At 38.3% G+C, this 17,305-nt stretch overlaps 1 protein-coding gene across 4 annotated transcripts; it reads left to right on the top strand.

The window, feature by feature from the left end:
• The first annotated feature begins 1,423 nt into the window (after positions 1-1,423).
• Positions 1,424-16,589, top strand: LOC113684521 (uncharacterized). 4 transcript variants are annotated; one of them, XM_089191813.1, is made up of 20 exons: positions 1,424-1,591; positions 2,818-2,930; positions 3,442-4,005; positions 5,038-5,337; positions 5,696-6,019; positions 6,455-6,766; positions 7,566-7,850; positions 8,287-8,583; positions 9,263-9,553; positions 9,875-10,180; positions 10,521-10,856; positions 11,301-11,430; positions 11,744-11,943; positions 12,272-12,456; positions 13,040-13,126; positions 13,336-13,569; positions 14,308-14,519; positions 15,188-15,228; positions 15,465-15,561; positions 16,008-16,589. In XM_089191813.1, exons 2-20 carry the CDS (start codon positions 2,858-2,860, stop codon positions 16,207-16,209), a joined length of 4,476 nt encoding a protein of 1,491 aa, XP_089047939.1. In that variant the 5' UTR covers positions 1,424-1,591; positions 2,818-2,857; the 3' UTR covers positions 16,210-16,589. The 4 variants fall into 4 exon arrangements, 3 of the variants coding, with proteins under 3 accessions (XP_089047939.1, XP_089047938.1, XP_089047940.1); XM_089191812.1 differs by lacking the exon at positions 1,424-1,591 and having other exon boundaries at positions 2,663-2,930; XM_089191814.1 differs by lacking the exons at positions 1,424-1,591; positions 2,818-2,930 and having other exon boundaries at positions 3,479-3,617.
• The last annotated feature ends 716 nt before the right edge of the window (positions 16,590-17,305 follow it).

Genomic DNA, 17,305 nt, shown 5'->3' with positions numbered 1-17,305 from the left:
AGATTGATGCCGCATTTAAGGAGATTTCGTTTGCCCAACATTTCCATGTCCACAGTCAAGCCGGCTGTGTATAACAACATAAGGGTTTCTCTCGTCACCCATTCGAATGACATGACCAGCCCAGCGGAGCTGTAATTGCATTAAGAACCTCCTTCGGATTTTACACTTGCCGAAAAAGGACCACATTTGATATCCACCCCTCAATAGTGTTGCCGTAAATTTCCCAAGACAACCTGTTGTGAAAGACATCTAATTGGTTGATACGAGATCTATGTGGAGTCCACGATTCAGAGCCAAACAAGAGTGTAATTAAAACGACTACGTTACAAAACATCCTTTTATTTATACCGAGCTTCATAGTCGTCATGCCAATTAAAGCTGATTTGTAAAGGATAAAATGTAATTAATCTTGTAGAATTTTCTAGACTTTTCACTCTCGATAAGCTTTCAGAAAAGCTGTGTGTTGCAGACTTCAGGTGACTACGAAAGCGATCATGAGATCATATTTATTTTTGAACTGAAAAAGACTAAAGCAAGCCCGTCTATATAAATTTTGATCTTACCTTCGAGATCAAGATAGAACTCCGCATCAATTGGGTTTAGGCATCTGTTTCTTTCATCGGAACTTTTCAGTCCAACGAACTACATATTTACATATTTCTGTAGACGTCGTGGCCCTATTTTTTCTTATTTCTTTCTTCTTTTAATTAAATGTTTACCTAAGAGTAAATTTCAATTTCCGATTGAACTATATACATGTACCTTGACAACAGCTTTGAAACATCTGCTTTTCGATATGGGTGTAGACAATGTGACGCCATTTTTTTTCACCCTCTATGGATCATCTGTGGCTGTAACAACACTCATCTTCGTCGTGGATGTATTTTAAAGAAAATTTGCTACATTTCTATGCGTTTTCTTGGGCACAAATTAAGACTTAAATTTTGTTAGGCTTGCATGACTTTTTCCACTTTACCGCAAACACGTGATTAATCTTTCGCCATTTGAAAAAGCGTAGCACTTATTTAACTTGAAAACTGGTTCTAATATTTAACATTAAGCACACTAATTAGAAAACTGGTAACACAAGCAACTATTATTTTGAAAATGGAAATGAAGATCTAAATAATAAAAATGGAAAAGAAAAATCATCGGGATCAATGCCGTTTTACTATTTATTATTAGTTTCGACAAGTAAGAAAAATGACATGAGAAGACGGGGTAGTTGAAAAATGCAAAATACGATATTCTCTTGCTTAAAACACAGAATAGGTAATGCAGGTAATGGACACTTAATTGATATAAATAGGTGAACAAAACTTTTTTTGTTGACGATTGTACTATAGATCCTCCAATCGAGAAATATTTCATACTCGGTAATTGACAGGGTATAAAATATCACCTGCTTATTTTAATTGAACTCGTGTTCCTGTGTTTTTCAATAATTGAACGTAAGGTGCTGAATGATATATCTCAGTTTAGCCGAAGGCAAAATGGACGCCCTCAAACGCATAGAACTATTGTGGGAATCTCGCGGTTAGTGATCTATTCCTAACAATATCGGATAGACCTGGTTCAACTGAACATTACGGTGAGAAATTTGTCTATGTAGAGTTTGTGCATTACGGTCACCAAAACGGGAACCTGTCAAACCGAACTGAAATCCATTTCTTGGGATCTGGGTAAATAAAAAATTAAAAAAAAACCCAAAAAACCTGGTCTGTTAACAATGAATTAAATTTTTTCACTTTACTGAATAGGGGACTCAAAACAAGAGGAAAGACTTTTGTTTCCAATTATCTCTTTGTTTACTTTAAGCTACCAAACTCACGCTTTATCCGGCAAAAGGGCAACTTAATTTACCGGTCGCTTTTTCGATAAAGAGAGCCCTAATTGAAAGGAAAAGTTCTTATTGTCTGAGGAAACAGTGTACCCACGAGTACCTAAACTAAATATAAGCATATGCAGAGAGTGTAAACACATGACCGTTTCCTTAAAATTTGACTACAGCTTTCAAACAGCGCTGATATTGTGAATATGAAAGCGATCTTCGCAGTAATGAACACTAATTGAGCAGTAGTGAAAATGAGGGCTAAGGAAAAAGAAAAAAAAAAAGGCCTGCAATGGAATGAATTTTTTTTTATCTTTTTTTCAGGCCTTATTGTCACTACTGCTTACGTAGTATCCATTACTGCGAAGATCGCTTTCATATTCACCTCCTATCCGCAGTTCACATATATTATTTTCATAAATTTACATTCAGCGCCGATATTGTCAGGTTTACATTTATAAATTACGACTTCACTTTCGTAGAATAAAACACACAATGATATTATTCCATCATAAATCTATTGTTCCTCCAGGAATAAAACTTATTTAAAACCATGGTAGAATGATAAAAAGGCATATTGAAGAATTCTATGTCGCAGCAATTTAGATGTGATTAATAATTAATCACGTACTATTTGTTTTGTTCCATTAAGAGGCAGAATTATGTAAACGTCAGAAACGTTTCTCTGGTTAAAAATTGTTTATCGTCCAAGAAAACTCAGAAAAAATGACAAAAATTAAGCCCACTAAACTGGAAATTTAAGAAAACTACAAGGGCATATTTGACAGAGAAACAAGACTGATCTTCCTGAGCAACCAGAACATGCAACCCTTTTTCTAAAGGAAATAAAGGGAATGAAGTGCTGATATTCAAGTTCCTTTCTTCATGAAAATTTAATTCCTCTCTTCAGTTTTGCAGGATGAAATACTCGAGATTGAAGGCTTTTGAATCTCTTCAGAGATGTGTGTTTTCTTTCTTTCTTTCAGATCCCATTCGAATGTATCGCTTCAAGTAAAGGTGACAACGATGGAACGTTGTCAAATCCCCCTCGCTTTTTATTTTCTTTTTCTTTGTGTAGCTCAACAAGCTGCAGTAGCGGGTATGTAAAAACATTTGTGTATGAGGGTGTATGGTCGGAACTACCTGTACCTTTATCACAGTTTATTTGGTATTTGATGATCACTTACGAAAAGCAAAATTTCTGTGGATAATCAAACGCAGGAATCACAGTACTAATGATTTCCTTGTGTTTCTCCTTAGGCTGAGAAAGATCACGAGGGAAACTTCCCTCCCAAAACGTTACATCAGCCTAATTACTTTGCTTGAGCTCGCTGAAAATGCTCATTATTTACCAGAAAATCTGATTGAAACAAAAAATTGTGATGAACGCCCAAGTTTTGTTTTTGGTTTTCATTTTCAGCGCAAAGACAAAATATATCTACAGTTTAGATTAAATTAACTTTGAGCTTAGACTCAGTGTATTTTGTTTTGCGTCTTTCCTTCTGCGTCAGGAAAAACCACGAAAACTTTTGAGCTTATTTTATGTTTACATGTATTGAATATATGTTTCATTTTCAGTCATTTAATTTATCTTTTCAAAATTTTTACAGTTGATAGCCAGTGCGAGAGCGGGCCTGACATAGCATTCATCTTGGATGGAAGTGGAAGTATAGGACATTTCTATTGGGACATCCAAATATTTGTCGAGGCAGTCACTGAGAAAATCCTCATGAAATGCACCAAGCTTAATGCTGCGATTGTTTTATTCGGTGACGAGGCCACTGTGGTAAGAGACTTTTCCCAGAAATTTAGTTTATCTGAGTTTCTTTGGGCATTACATGGTGCTGTGCCTGTACCTCACTCAAGAACAATGACACACAAAGCTTTAAGAGTGACGTCAGAAAAGGTGTTTCCATTTTCTAGAAAGAACGCTTCGAAGATTGCAATTTTGATTACTGATGGGATACAAACGCCACCTCACAATCCATTTCAGGCCGCGCAGAAACTAAAAGAGCAAGGTGTTCGCCTTTTTGCTTTCGGCATAGGCATTTTTGTTAGCCCTATGCAACTTAAACGATTGACAGAGAGAGAAGAAGACGTGATTTTAGCGGATGGCTTTTTTAACCTTTTTTCATTGGTAAACTTCTTGGTCAGGAAGGTTATCACGGCTGTTGGTAAGACTATTTGTGCATATTAGATAAATGAACCTATTATTAACCACTTATTACTAATGTGAAAAACTAAAAAGAACTAAGAGAGCTGAAAATAGTCGTTGAGAAGTCCAGGTCAATAGACTAAAATCGCGCTTGGTGTTCACATGCAACCAGCACTAGATGCCAGTTAGATTTAAAGAAGCATTTATCACTGGCATTCAAAAGTGCTTAACAGCATCCATAGGGCATGTGTGTCAGGTTCTTATCCCATAAATTAATGGCCATGACAGTTCAAAAGCTCTGTCGAAATTTCATTCATTGGTCTGGTTTAGTGTGGATGGAAAGTCTAAATTGTTAAGATAAGGCTCCGTTTTCAATTTTTTCCTTCCATATTGAAACGCATAGACATTAAATTCAAGCTTATTGTAGAAATTCCGTTTCAATGAGAATTACAGTCGAACCTGTATTAAGCGGCACAAAATAAAGCAGTCCCACTGTTTTAAACGGTCGGCTTTCAACGGCTGCGGGATTTTTGTCCCATAGTTATTGTAATGATCACCTTCTTTGAGTTGTTGTGTTCAACCTTTCAGAGTCCTTACCCGTATTTAACGGTCACTTAAAGCTTATATAAAACTAAGAATAATAATTCAAGTACAATTTAATCCATACTTATCATCCGAAATCAATGTTGGTAGTATTTTTGAGCGAGTCTTCGTACTATAAGGGCCAAGTATGGCAGAACGTTTCTTCATAATGCTCCCATTTTGTGGAACCTGTGTTAAGGGATTAACTTTTTTTAAGCGGTCAACGCGTCATTCTCCGTGGGTAACTGCTTCATACGGGTTTGACTGTATCTATATCGATTTGGACGGCGGAGGGCCCAATAACTGAAAGGACGTTGTGCTGATGAACTTCTCTTGGCAAAGCGTTGGAAAGGATCTCGGTCTTTCATGGGCAATGCTCGCAAGAAAAAGTAGTTTGATCATCAATAACGACAATAGTTTTTGCCTTCAGGAAAAGCTTGATAGCAAATTTTGTTTGTCTATTAAACAGATAATCCATCAATACGTATGGCCGAGGATTCTGTGCAGCTTTTTGTTGGAAGAAAGGCCGTCATATTCTGCAACGTGACTGGTTGGCCTCCGCCAACAGTAAAATGGCTCATGAACGGCATGGAACTTAAAAATGGTTTTCTCAACATTTCAGTATCCCTTAAAGAAGGAAAAAAGGCTGAAAGTATCAATTCATCATTGCACTTTTCTGAAGTCGACGTACGTCATGCTGGGTTCTTCAGCTGTGAAGCCGAGAACAAGTACCTCACAAAGAAGCGCAATATTCAAGTATTGGTCACTTGTGAGGGAACTTTGGTCGTCATTTCTTTTTTGTCTCGTCACTCACTTATCTGATAGACAAATAAATGAATCAGTTATCAATTTATCTTAAATGAAAATTGGCAAAGTGACAGACGACTGTCAGTTTTCCAAATTCCCTCACTAAATCTTTTTGCAATTTGAAGTTACCAATTTTAGGCAAGTTACTCTTCTCGTTTCCTATTTTTATCGTTATCACTGTAATCATTGCCTTCAGTGTTACTGCTTTCTAATGTTGCTGGCACCCAGGTTCGGGATCGCAAAAAAGAGGCAACATTCCAATTCTAGAGAGAGAGAGCTGATGATCGTTTTTTGATAAACGTGTCTTTTCTCTCTTATAGGTCCACCAACCGTTCCTGAGCTCACTGTTAGAGATCGTCAAGTTAAATCAGGCTTGTCAAATGCCACATTAAGATGTCATGCAAACGGCCTGGATTATAACAAGTTGCTTTTCTACCACTGGCAATGGATATTTCAAGGCCATAAAATACGAAAAAATGATAAGTACAGCATAACTAATGACATTCGTCCCCCCAACTTTTGTCAGCATTCGAAAGGCTCTACAACCCTTGGTATTACAAACACTTCTAAAGAAAATTTGGGTCAATACGTTTGTGAACTTCTGCTGGCTAATATCTCGGTCGTAGTAAAGGACATTTTATTGGGTAAGATACACATTGCTACCCGATCATTGTCTCAGCATATAACGGCATGGCACTGACCAACAATCCTCTAAAACTGCGCTCGATGTTTTAAAGTTTCGTTTCGAAAACCCATATTCAACTCAAAATTTCAGATTTGAATTAATTTTCTAAACTTTCATCTCCCTTTATATCTCGCACATGACTCAAAAAAAGCATCTGAAACAGATTCTAAACTTCAACTCAAATAATTTCTGGAAAAGCTCTCCTGTAGGACAAGATAAACATTACTGAAATATGTTCTCTGTTCACCCTTTCTCTTCTTTTTCATCCATTAACCCCGTCATCATCTATTCACTAATCTATCCATCGATTTGCTAATCCATTCATCTGCTCATTCAAAGCCCATTGTTTTAGCCAATCCGCCAAGCAACCTCCTTTTAAAAATTTATTTTCCAGTGGATTTCACAACGCTATCACCTCCAAAAATTCAGAAATGGGAATCAACCGATTGTGGAAGTGCCATAAGAGTGAAGTGGAGCGCCCCAGCAACAGAGCCTAAAACCAATGTAATCTTTGGTTATGAATTTACATTGAGATCCACAGATGAAAGATCGAGGTGGAAGGCTAATGTCTCAAGGGAAATAGTCTCACGCAAATTCGTCGGACTTCAGATGAACACAGACTATGAATTCAATATCCGAGCTAAATATTCCAATAGCTCATCATCAGTTAGTCCTTGGACAAAAGTATTGTTGAAAACTACCTCAGGTAAGCGAGGGAATCACATATAATTGGTTAACGTGGAATCATAAAAATATAATGGATCCAACAGATCCATCTTACGTAAAATAAGAAAACGCAAATATTTTGCGATACCTGGTACCGTTCATAACGTTATTCACCCCTCCCTCTTTTGCTCAATTTAGTATAAAAGAACCAACATGAAAGAAAGCTGATGCACTTGTAAATTGTAATATCATCAGTACTGCAAATATTGAAAGATATCCAAAAAATCAATATTTTAAAAAAGATTAAACTGCAGCGTTTGTTCAGATCATTGGGGGTTGAGCTGCTGATATTTGAAAGTAAAAAATGGATGCTTCTAACATGGTGCTAATTCACAAAGTAACCTCTTGTGATAACACCTTTTGGAGCTATAATTAGGCATTTGCTTGATTCCAATTACAGGGAAACGAAAGGTAAATAGGGTATAGTTTAAGCTTCATACCATTAGTGGGATCAATATCAACTGCCCGCCTACCCCTCCCCTAAGTCAACAACAGTCAATTGACAACAAGTTAAGGTTATTGTTGGGTTAGGGGAGGGGTAGATGGGCAGTTGCCCAGATACTGGTATTGATCCGATTAGTGTTGAGAAGTAAAGAAAATAGTTTGATAGGCTTCCTCTATTTCCTTCATTCCGACCTGAACAAAGGAATTTGTATTTTTATCTCCATGTCGTGAAGTATTAATTAAAATTGAAATATTGATTACAATTCCTAAAAGTATCATTAGCCATTGAAATGATTATTAGATATAGTTAATATCGTTTAATTTTTGCATTGCAGATATTCCAGATGCATTTGATATAAAGGCAGTTCCCTATGGATGCAGTGCTAAACTCTCGTGGAATGCTCCCTCTCCCAATGGCTGCCCGATATCACGGTATACGATTCACTACAGAGACGAGACGAGCGGGTGGAATACGATCAATTTGAAATGGTCAAACGTAAACGATTATCGTATCTGGTTAAATTGCAGCAAAAATTACCACATAATGGTCTTTGCTTGGAATCAACGGGGACATAACCACTACACTGAGAAGTCTGTGCTGTCCTTACGAACGGAAAATGGTAATGGGTTTGTGAATTTTTTGTTCGTATTTTGTCCCATATTTAATGATATCCGATCAATTTGTGTAATTATGGTTGCTGCTTAACACAAACAATATACCTCACCAGAGCTTATCCAAGTCCCCGACACAGTATGCAACCTAGAATATTTCTACCGTTTCTCCGGTTACTCCCAACATTTCGATAGATCTCCGTAGTTCTCTGGTATTCATGTACGCTCCATACACACTCCTTAGTGAAGAGGAGCAAGGGTAAAATGTCCTTCCCGAGGACGAGGCACGGCCTTGAATGCGGACCACGCGATCTGGGGTCATACGAGGAAGTCATAAGGAAAGCTAACCGTTTTAGTTTTAAGTGTTAATTAATGATTTTATTTCCCCATTCAGAATAGGAAAATGTAGATCTACTGATAGTATTTTCTTGATTGCGTTTACAGGGGTGCCTTTCATACCATCAATTAAAAAAATTGAACGGAAGCAATGTGGTATAAAGGAGGTTTCTTGGGAGGCATCGTCGTCTGAATCCGGTGGAGGTTCAGTGACGGAGTTCCAGGTCCAGATGGAACAAGGTGGTGATTGGCGCAACTGTAGTCGGTTCCTTCCAAATAATACATGTTCCTTCCATGGTTTACTCATTGACAAGAGTGACCCTCTCATGAATGTTCGCGTTAGAGCTTTCAATCGGAAGGGTTTCAGTGATTGGACGAACACTTCAATCTCATTAAGCCACGAAGGTAAGTGATATAGTGGATGGAACGATGCATGAATGCTGGAAGGGACGGATGGATAGAGGAATGGATAAATGTGCATATAGAGATGGATGGCTAGAGAGATGAATTAATGGAGGTATGGATGAACTAACTGATGGATTAGTGGAGGGATGGATGGATGGATGGATGGATGGATAGATGGATGGCCGGAAGGATGAATGAATGCATTGATGGACGGGTGAAGCGTTGGTGAATGGACGGATGGATATATGTATGGCTGAAGGGAAAGATAGATGGATGGATTGACAGATGGGTGTATTGATGGACGGATGGATGGATTGATGGATGGGTGGATTGATGGATGGATGGATGGAATGATGGATTGATGGATGGATTGTTGGATTGATGGATTGATGGATGGATGGATACGTGGATGGGTGGAGGGAAAGATGGATGGATGGATGAGTGAATAGAAAGATATATAGAGGGAAAGATCGATGGATGAGTGGATAAATGGAGAATAGAGGGATGGTTGGCTAGATGGATGGGTGGGTGTATAGATCTATGGATGCTTATGACGTCATTCGGATTGTGATATCCGAATATATATTGTGCTATTGTGATCCCCATCTGGCTATCACATTTAGATGTCCATTTCTTTCGTTACCCTAATCTACACAACTTTTTTCTGTCTCTATTTTAGGTCCACCTGATCCTCCAGAGATTAAATCGAATGTTTCATCAGTCTCGGACAGAAATGTAACAGTAACTTGGAGACGCCCTAAACATTACAATTGCAATATTACTGTGTACTCCATTCACTTCAGAGTAATAGAACCACTTATGGGAAGCTGGAGCGAAATAAACATCTCGGAAGTTACAAGTTATCAACTGCAGCTTCAATACAGCAAACAGTACGAATTCATTATTGCCGCTTGGAACAAGCTGGGACGAAGTGAAAACAGCATAGCCTGGAAAGTGAGAACAGCTCAAGGTAAGTCAGTCATATAATTTTTATCAACTATCATTGATAGCTTTCGCTCCCTTAGTTTTTTTAAGACTAAATCTTAATCATACATTTTATTACCAGGAATCATTCTTGTGAAAAGCAGGTTGATATGAATCTTTTCTTGATTATACTAAAAAATCTTCAAATTTAAATTTGGGGTGCAGTTGGTATCCACTTTACTGAAGTCGAGGTTGAACTTTGGTCGGATGTCCTGCTTGTATGTTCAACAGTCGTTGTAAGAATGTTTAACTCGGGTAAAGATGGAAATTTAAGATTTGAAGTGGAACAACGAATTTCTTTCGTCAGATGTTCCATACAAACCGACCTTACATCCTCCAATTTCGGAACAGTGTAACTCCATCAATGTAACGTGGAGTCCACCAATACCTGGGGCATTAGGAGACCCTGTGATCGGCTACGTAGCACAGATAGCAGTGGCTGACCCCAAAGAGGAATGGATTAACTGCAGTTTATATGGAACATTCAGACCAAGAACATGTCTGTTTACACATCTGGAAAAATTTACCATGTATCGTGTCAGAGTGTTTGCAAAAAATAAACTTGGATACAGTTTGCCATCCATCGCCAAGGAAATATTCACTAAACAAGCAGGTACAATTTCTTTAGCAGGTGAAAGCTTTATACAGGTTTTAGTTTTTTTCTATACCATCCAGCAGAACTGTAGAGCAATGATTACTTAGTTCCATACTATTCTATGTTATTCCTTGGAGGCAAGAAAGCGGGCAGGCTATCCAAACCTCTTTTCTTTCGCCCATCGCAAGGTCTTGCATTGTAAAGTTGATTTTTGTCATGATAATTTATGATACATCTTAATTAAGTCCATCGTAACTAAAAAAAGGCAACGCAATAGTCGTGTCAAGGACAGTAACGGTATGGCTTTAGACCAAACTTTATGGTTTTATACCCTTTCTTTACTTTACCAAATTTATAGACCGTCCTGGTTCACCTGAAATAGTCGAACGGAAAGTTTCAGGATGTAATGTTACACTTGAGTGGACCTCACCAAAATCCACTGGATGCCCGATACTCTTTTACACAATCAGCTACAGGAAAAAAGGACTTGATGATGACAATACTTGGACATATGTTAATGTAACAGATGAGGGAGCCAAGCAAACAGAACTTATACTGAATTGCTCCACAACGTATGAATTTCAGGCTAGGGCCTGGAATGAGCTAGGAGGTGGAGACCTGTCTTCTTTGCAGTCGGCAACAACAAACGACTTAACAACCTCTCAGCATGAAGCTAGAGAATCTCATTTAACAGGTAGAGACAATTTCATATATTTGACATTAATCAACCATGTAAACACATGGCCTGCTTTCGTCTAAAGAGGGTTTGTTATAAATGAGATTTTACAATTAGAGCAAGGGTATTGAAAGTGGAAATTACAATCTTTTACATCGGCAGTTTTTAAAGTATTTTTGGCAATTGCTTTTCTGAATAACTCTTACTCTCCTCCACGAGCAGATGAGAATTCTCCACCAACTGAGGAATCTTGCCTTAACCAGCACAGTTGAGAACAGCTCCACAAAAAGTTTCAAACTTTAAAGTAGGACAACGTTTTCGCTCAGAGAACAACAAAATAAAAAGGGCTTTTTAACTGCCGAGTGACACGCACTTCAAGGTCTGTTCTTAAAGCGGTAAAAAAGTAAGGTGTTCAAAAATTTTACGCTGGCAGCAAAGATAATGACGTCCTTTTTCCTGTAGATTCTCCGCCGTTAGAACTGGTCAACCTAATCGCACTGATCGTTGCCGGCGTTGTTGTTTTGGTCGCCCTTCTTCTGATCATAACAGTGTGGCACTATTACAAAAAGCGTGCATCAAAACAGGTCAAAAGGTATTTATGGCCGCGTATATTGACATCAATTAAAATTAATTTTATCCCCACTAACCTAATACTTCTTTCATTTTTACCACCAATATCATTTTTCTCCACCAAGGAGTATGATCTCGGAGGCAGTCCAAGCTAAGAATATGAGTCTGTTAGGCGATTTCTTTATTGCCATAACTGTCACTATTCTCGTTATTATCATCAGTTTGTTTGCTTAGTGAAACCAGCTTTTCCTGACAGTTGATGTGGAAGTAAATTTGTTTCTGGGTTAGGGTTATGGTGCAACCAAACTGAACTAACTGAATTGATTTTGATTAAGGACGGTCGACGATATTCATGTCTTAGAGCAGTGCGAAATCCATCCATTAAGAACAGAATTTATCGAAGCCCTAGGCGAGGGAGCATTTGGGAAGGTTCATAAGGCAACACTCAAGGATGGATTGGATTACTTAAAAAATGGTGATGATTTAATTGGTAAGGCCAAGCGAAAAAAGATTGTGGCAATAAAGGAACTTCATGGTAAGTATGACTATGATCCCCTTCGATATCATTATCAGCATTTCATCGCCTTGGTCATTCATCGTTAAATTCCAATAAAAAAAATACCTCTACATTATGTAGTTGATGAACTTAGTCCATTTATGTAGTCTAAATTGTTTTCTGTTTGTGGTGCTAATCTTCGAAAGCTTTCCCTTTCGGATATTTATGTACATGTGCTCGCTATAGCTTGAGTCCAGCGGAAATTTTTTCGGCTAAAACATTTCTACAGAACGGCTCGTAGCCAGAAGCAAAGGTGTACTCTTATCAATTTTCTCGTAATTTCTTTTTATTTGTTTATTCAAAAAAGAAAATGCCGGTGAAGAGCAGAGAAGACAATTTCTGGATGAAATAGACCTGATGAGGCAAGTCGGTCAACATCGGAATATTTTGAGTTTCCTCGGGTGTTGGACCACGACCGAACCTTTTCTCCTGATTATTGAGTATGTAGCTCATGGAGACTTGCTTCAGTGGCTTAGAAGCAAGCGAACTCAGGTAATTTCTCTTAAGGAAGTAGGTTTCTAAGGAAACTGTGGTGCTGCATCGGAAGGAGGGTATAACCAGGTAATTGGTATTATCAACTGAGTTGATAACGTAAATTGGCCACCTTAAAGAGTGTTAGCTCTTCGTCTTTCGCTCTGAAGAAGGGCTAACGCTCGAAATGTCGGCTTTGACTCTTTACGGTGGTCAATTTTCGTTATCAGCTCGGTTGATAATACCAAATTACCTTGTTAATTTTTGTTAACCCGACTGTTGCTAACACGTAACGAATGTGATATGATTGATACAGTTCCATTACTCTGGTAAAGAGAGAATTATTTTCTGTGTTTAAAGCACCCATGATACAGTTGTCCCAAGTGTTTGAAGATACAAAAATGCGTTCACAGAATCTAGATTACTTACTTCAAACATTGTTCAGACCTGAATACCGACTTAGCTTGTCAGCACGACAAGAGACAGTTATCTCAGCGGGTATGTAATGAGATCGGTTAAGGGGGTTTGTATATTAATTCTAAGTTGTTCCTTACTGATACCATTTCTAATGCCAGCTGATGCTTAAAAAATGTTGTATGCTTAGATTAACAGCTCGGCTGACAGCAAACCAAAGGAGAACGATCTGTACGCAGGATCTAGGACTGCTCTCTTTGGACCAACCTTTGATCAGGTATAAAAGTGTTAGACCTATTTACTTCGTAACAGGCAATTCTTGTTTCTTCTTTATTCGGTCTTCGTACGAGTTTTGTAGCAGCTACTCCCCATGCTAATTTTACTTTCGAGTATTGTTTCATGCTTATCTACGTTGGTTAACATAAGGCATACTGAGGTAACAGTTAGCCGGATGAAGCGTAAAAAAATTTGCTTTGTGAAATGCAGACTAACGAAGAGAGTGATGGGAGTGGAGAAATACCAGAGGATGTACCTGGTCCTGGTGAAGTCCCAGGTCAACCTGGCATAGATGAATGCAAAATACCACTGGTTGTTTTCTCAACTTCAGAAGAGGGAACCGATGGAACTTCAGGGAAGACAAATGACGAGTGCAGCGTTGATTGCGAGTCGTTCATTCCAGCTGATCTTTTGTCATTTGCTTGGCAGATAGCCGGAGGCATGGTAAGTGAAACTGGTCTGCAATAAAAATTTGGAAAAAATTGTGAAATTGTGAAATCTTTTGGCAGCAAAGAAAAATTGTTTTGTGAAAATCCAAAATTTTCGAGGATTTCAGTCAGAAAAACTTGAAATCTGCGGACTAAACGGTGATGGAGGACTGCTCTCAATTGTCTAAGTTGTTAATTTTTTCATGACGCAGAAGCACACAGAGACTCAGACCTGAGTGTTGTTACTCCCCAGTCTATTTCTGGTAACTGGTAACTTCTCTATATTTAATCATAACGAAGTACTGTTGGAACTATGCGATCAGCTCATGTGCACATGTGTATGTGCGCCGCTTATATATAGCACGGTAATATATGAATTCGGGGTTTCTCATCTTGTAAGCGCTCCCTGTATGTTTGAGTGATGAAATTAAGTTTTTAACCTTAAACCTTTCATTGCAAAAATGCCACGAATCCCGGCTATTGAAAATGTCACAAATCAAACCCTTTCAGAAGAAGAATACCTCCCTTCCTCCATACACCACTACCCAGTCGTGTGATGAGTGGATAACGCTGTCCAAAGAATAAGTTGCTATCCAACGGATAAGTGATAGCAAAACGTACTGCACCATCCATCAGAGATAGATTTGTCCAGTGGATAGCTGTATATATCTTCATCAAACCCTCCAACAACCGAGGCTTGATAGCTTATAGTGATGGTGTCTTTTATCGAATCAAAAATGTGTTAATTTTTCAGAGTTACCTCTCTGGGAAAGGCCTCGTTCATAGAGATCTTGCGGCACGAAATGTTCTTGTCGGGCACGGTAAAAGGCTTAAGATTGCAGACTTCGGTTTGATGCGAGAAGTGTATCATGAGGTATATGAGGTGCAGAAGCAGAAGAAACTGCCAGTTAAATGGATGGCACCTGAGTCACTTTACGAACAGATATTTACTTCAAAAAGCGATGTGTTAGTAACTTTTTCTCGTTTCATAACAGTTACAGCATCCAATCATAAATTCTATTGACGGTAAATCATTCCTTTATAAGCAATATTCACGCATCTCTCTCTTATCTCTTTCACGCAAGCTACTTGAATTTATCTCAAAGGGACAAAGGAATGTATATTTGACCTAATTCCAATATTACAATCTTCTTTATTTCTGCCTCAAAGACCAATTATTGCCAACGGTTATCAATGAGTGTCACATGTACCTAAAGGCCCCAGTAAATAGCTGGTGCGAACGAAAGATATTTACATAAATAAATTTTTGACAAGAAAAAGAGTAAGAACCAAAGGGTTTCAGTTAAAATTATTAAAAAAGCACATGAGTAAAAAGGTGTAGTTAAGTCTGCACTCGAGCCAAGTAACCCATCCAACTTGAGCTTATTTTAGTTTCTCGGGCATGAAGTACAAAGAGGTATCGGACCCTCCCCCCTGGGATGGGATGCTTGGTCCATCGCAGGCTACCCCCAGGCATTTCGTCAGCTTGCCCTGACAGTTCATCTGTAGCTAAGTATACTCTGTCTAAGAAAACAACACAATGTCCTCGGAAATCTCTACCCGGAGTCCAGCGTGTCTCTACAAGAATCCAAATGCAGTATTGTCATTTTGGAATGACTTTTATTTCTTTTCAGGTGGTCGTATGGAGTGGTTTTGTGGGAAATTGCAACTGTTGGTAATAAAATTAAAATAGCTAATATTTTCACACAATGCATGCTCAATTTTTCCTTCATTCCGCCGCCCCTTTAGTGTTAGATCTAACTCTGTAACTGAGCCAGAGATGATTATATAAATTGATTAGCACCAAGGATCCTAAAGGGCAACGTTAACTCATGCAGTCCTCCGTGGAGTCCTCCTTGTTCTTCTTAATTGTACTTATTTATTTATTTATTTATTTATTTACTTGTTTAGGGGGCTCACCTTATCCACTCCTGACTAATGCAGAGCTCATGAGATTATTAAAGACTGGCCACCGGATGGAGAAACCTGAATTGTGCTCAGATCATGTGTACGTAGCTTATATGAAACTTAGTTTCGAATATCAATAAGACTAATGGAAATGAAAAGAGAAGTATATCTATTCTTGGGCAAAGCTGATATCATTTTATTCTTCAGTTTACAAAATATGTTTAATTGGAAAATGATTTCGTTCATTAACCCGTACTGTGTTCCCCAGCTCACCGACGAGTTCTCTCCATCTCAGTGGAAAGAATCATAGCTTATTTGACTGAGAAACCTGATTTTTTTTTGTAAACTTTTAACCTTTTTTCGAGTTCGTCGTTTCACTTCTTACGCTTTCTCTTCATAACTCTCGTGATAAGCGCAAGTGTAAAACGTTTATATTTAGTAGAAAATACTCGGGCTCGTTTTGGTTTCGAAATTACTTTTATTACATGGCTGTCGTTTGTCGTAAACCTCTAAGATAAGTAATTCCCATTTATCTACTCTTTTCAGTTATTCTTTGATGCTGGACTGTTGGAAAAAGGATCTAAATGAACGGCCGAGTTTCCAGGAGCTGGTTGGAAGATTGGAAGAGCTGATGCATCAGGAAGTTGAATACTTTGACTTTGACAAAGTTGACGAGTCGAAGGACTATTATCTGGTGCAAGAGGTCAAGACAAATGAGGATGACCTGGATGGGGTTGACGTGTTATAAAATTATCAATGACGACATAACAACAGCAGAAGAAGTACCTTAAAAATTATTAAAAAATCTAGCTCAATGAATTAATATTTTAAGCTTCAAGTAATCTTAAGCGCTCTCCCCCATTGAACGATTTTAAAGACAAAAACGACAATGAACTTTTTCTCTCAGTCTGAAAATGCAAGCCATTAATGTTAAAAAAGACAGAGATTATATGCTAAATTGTCAGAGTTATGATAAGTACTTGATTCCTTGGTTGACTTGATATGGCCTTCCTAATGAGGACACTATAATGAAATTTAAATCTATCAATTAAAAAGTAAACAAAATGTACCTCAAATTGATGAACAAAAGAGTACCGACGTATCCAGCAGCGGTACATCCAGCCATCAGAGCGTATATTTTGCTTTGATTATAAAGCTTCAACCTTTTCAAACACAACTGATCGCAAGAGAGCCAATTGGACACCGTACCTGAAAAGTTTTATTTGCTTTAATGGTTTCGCGTTAAACGGAAGCCTGTAAGGAAATTCAGCCTGCTTTGCTTTCGAATTCAGGGCCCTTTTTGCTCGAAGGCCCATAATGACCATTCCAGGAGACAGTCAACAGACAGTTGACAAGGCAGAGAACTAACCGCCTATAAGAGGTTTAAGGCAGTTGCTTGTTAACACTTACCGGTCTATCGACATTTCTCCTCTTTCAACACACTTTGCCTGCGTGGATAATTCGCAGACACTGGATACTTAATCACGTTTAGGAGTGAGAAGGCTCTCCCAGAGCACATTGAGATATTTGAAGAAAACGATCCAGTCTTTGAAGACCTACCAATCGGTAAAGGCTCTGTTAAACTGCTTCTTTAATCAAAGTTAGCCCTGAGGTGAAGAGCTAGCGCCTTAACTGCTTAATTAAGATATATTTTGTCCTCTTAAAAATTTGGTAATGACTGTATACATGTGAAAAGCTCGTACCTTTAGATCGTAACTGGACAGGCTATCTCTATCAACATGTCGGGCTCTCCCTTCTAGACTGTTAGCTGTTCCCTCATTTCAGAGTTCACGGTCTCTGCTAAGTTTAAGCTGAGCTTGTTGTACTTCTCTTGCTGTTGCACC

Source organism: Pocillopora damicornis, chromosome 13 (assembly GCF_964200805.1).
Source record: "Pocillopora damicornis chromosome 13, jaPocDami1.2, whole genome shotgun sequence".
Classification (NCBI taxonomy): Eukaryota; Metazoa; Cnidaria; class Anthozoa; order Scleractinia; family Pocilloporidae; genus Pocillopora; species Pocillopora damicornis.
Note: the sequence above shows the minus strand (reverse complement) of the source record. Positions and strands in the feature narration are given on the sequence as shown.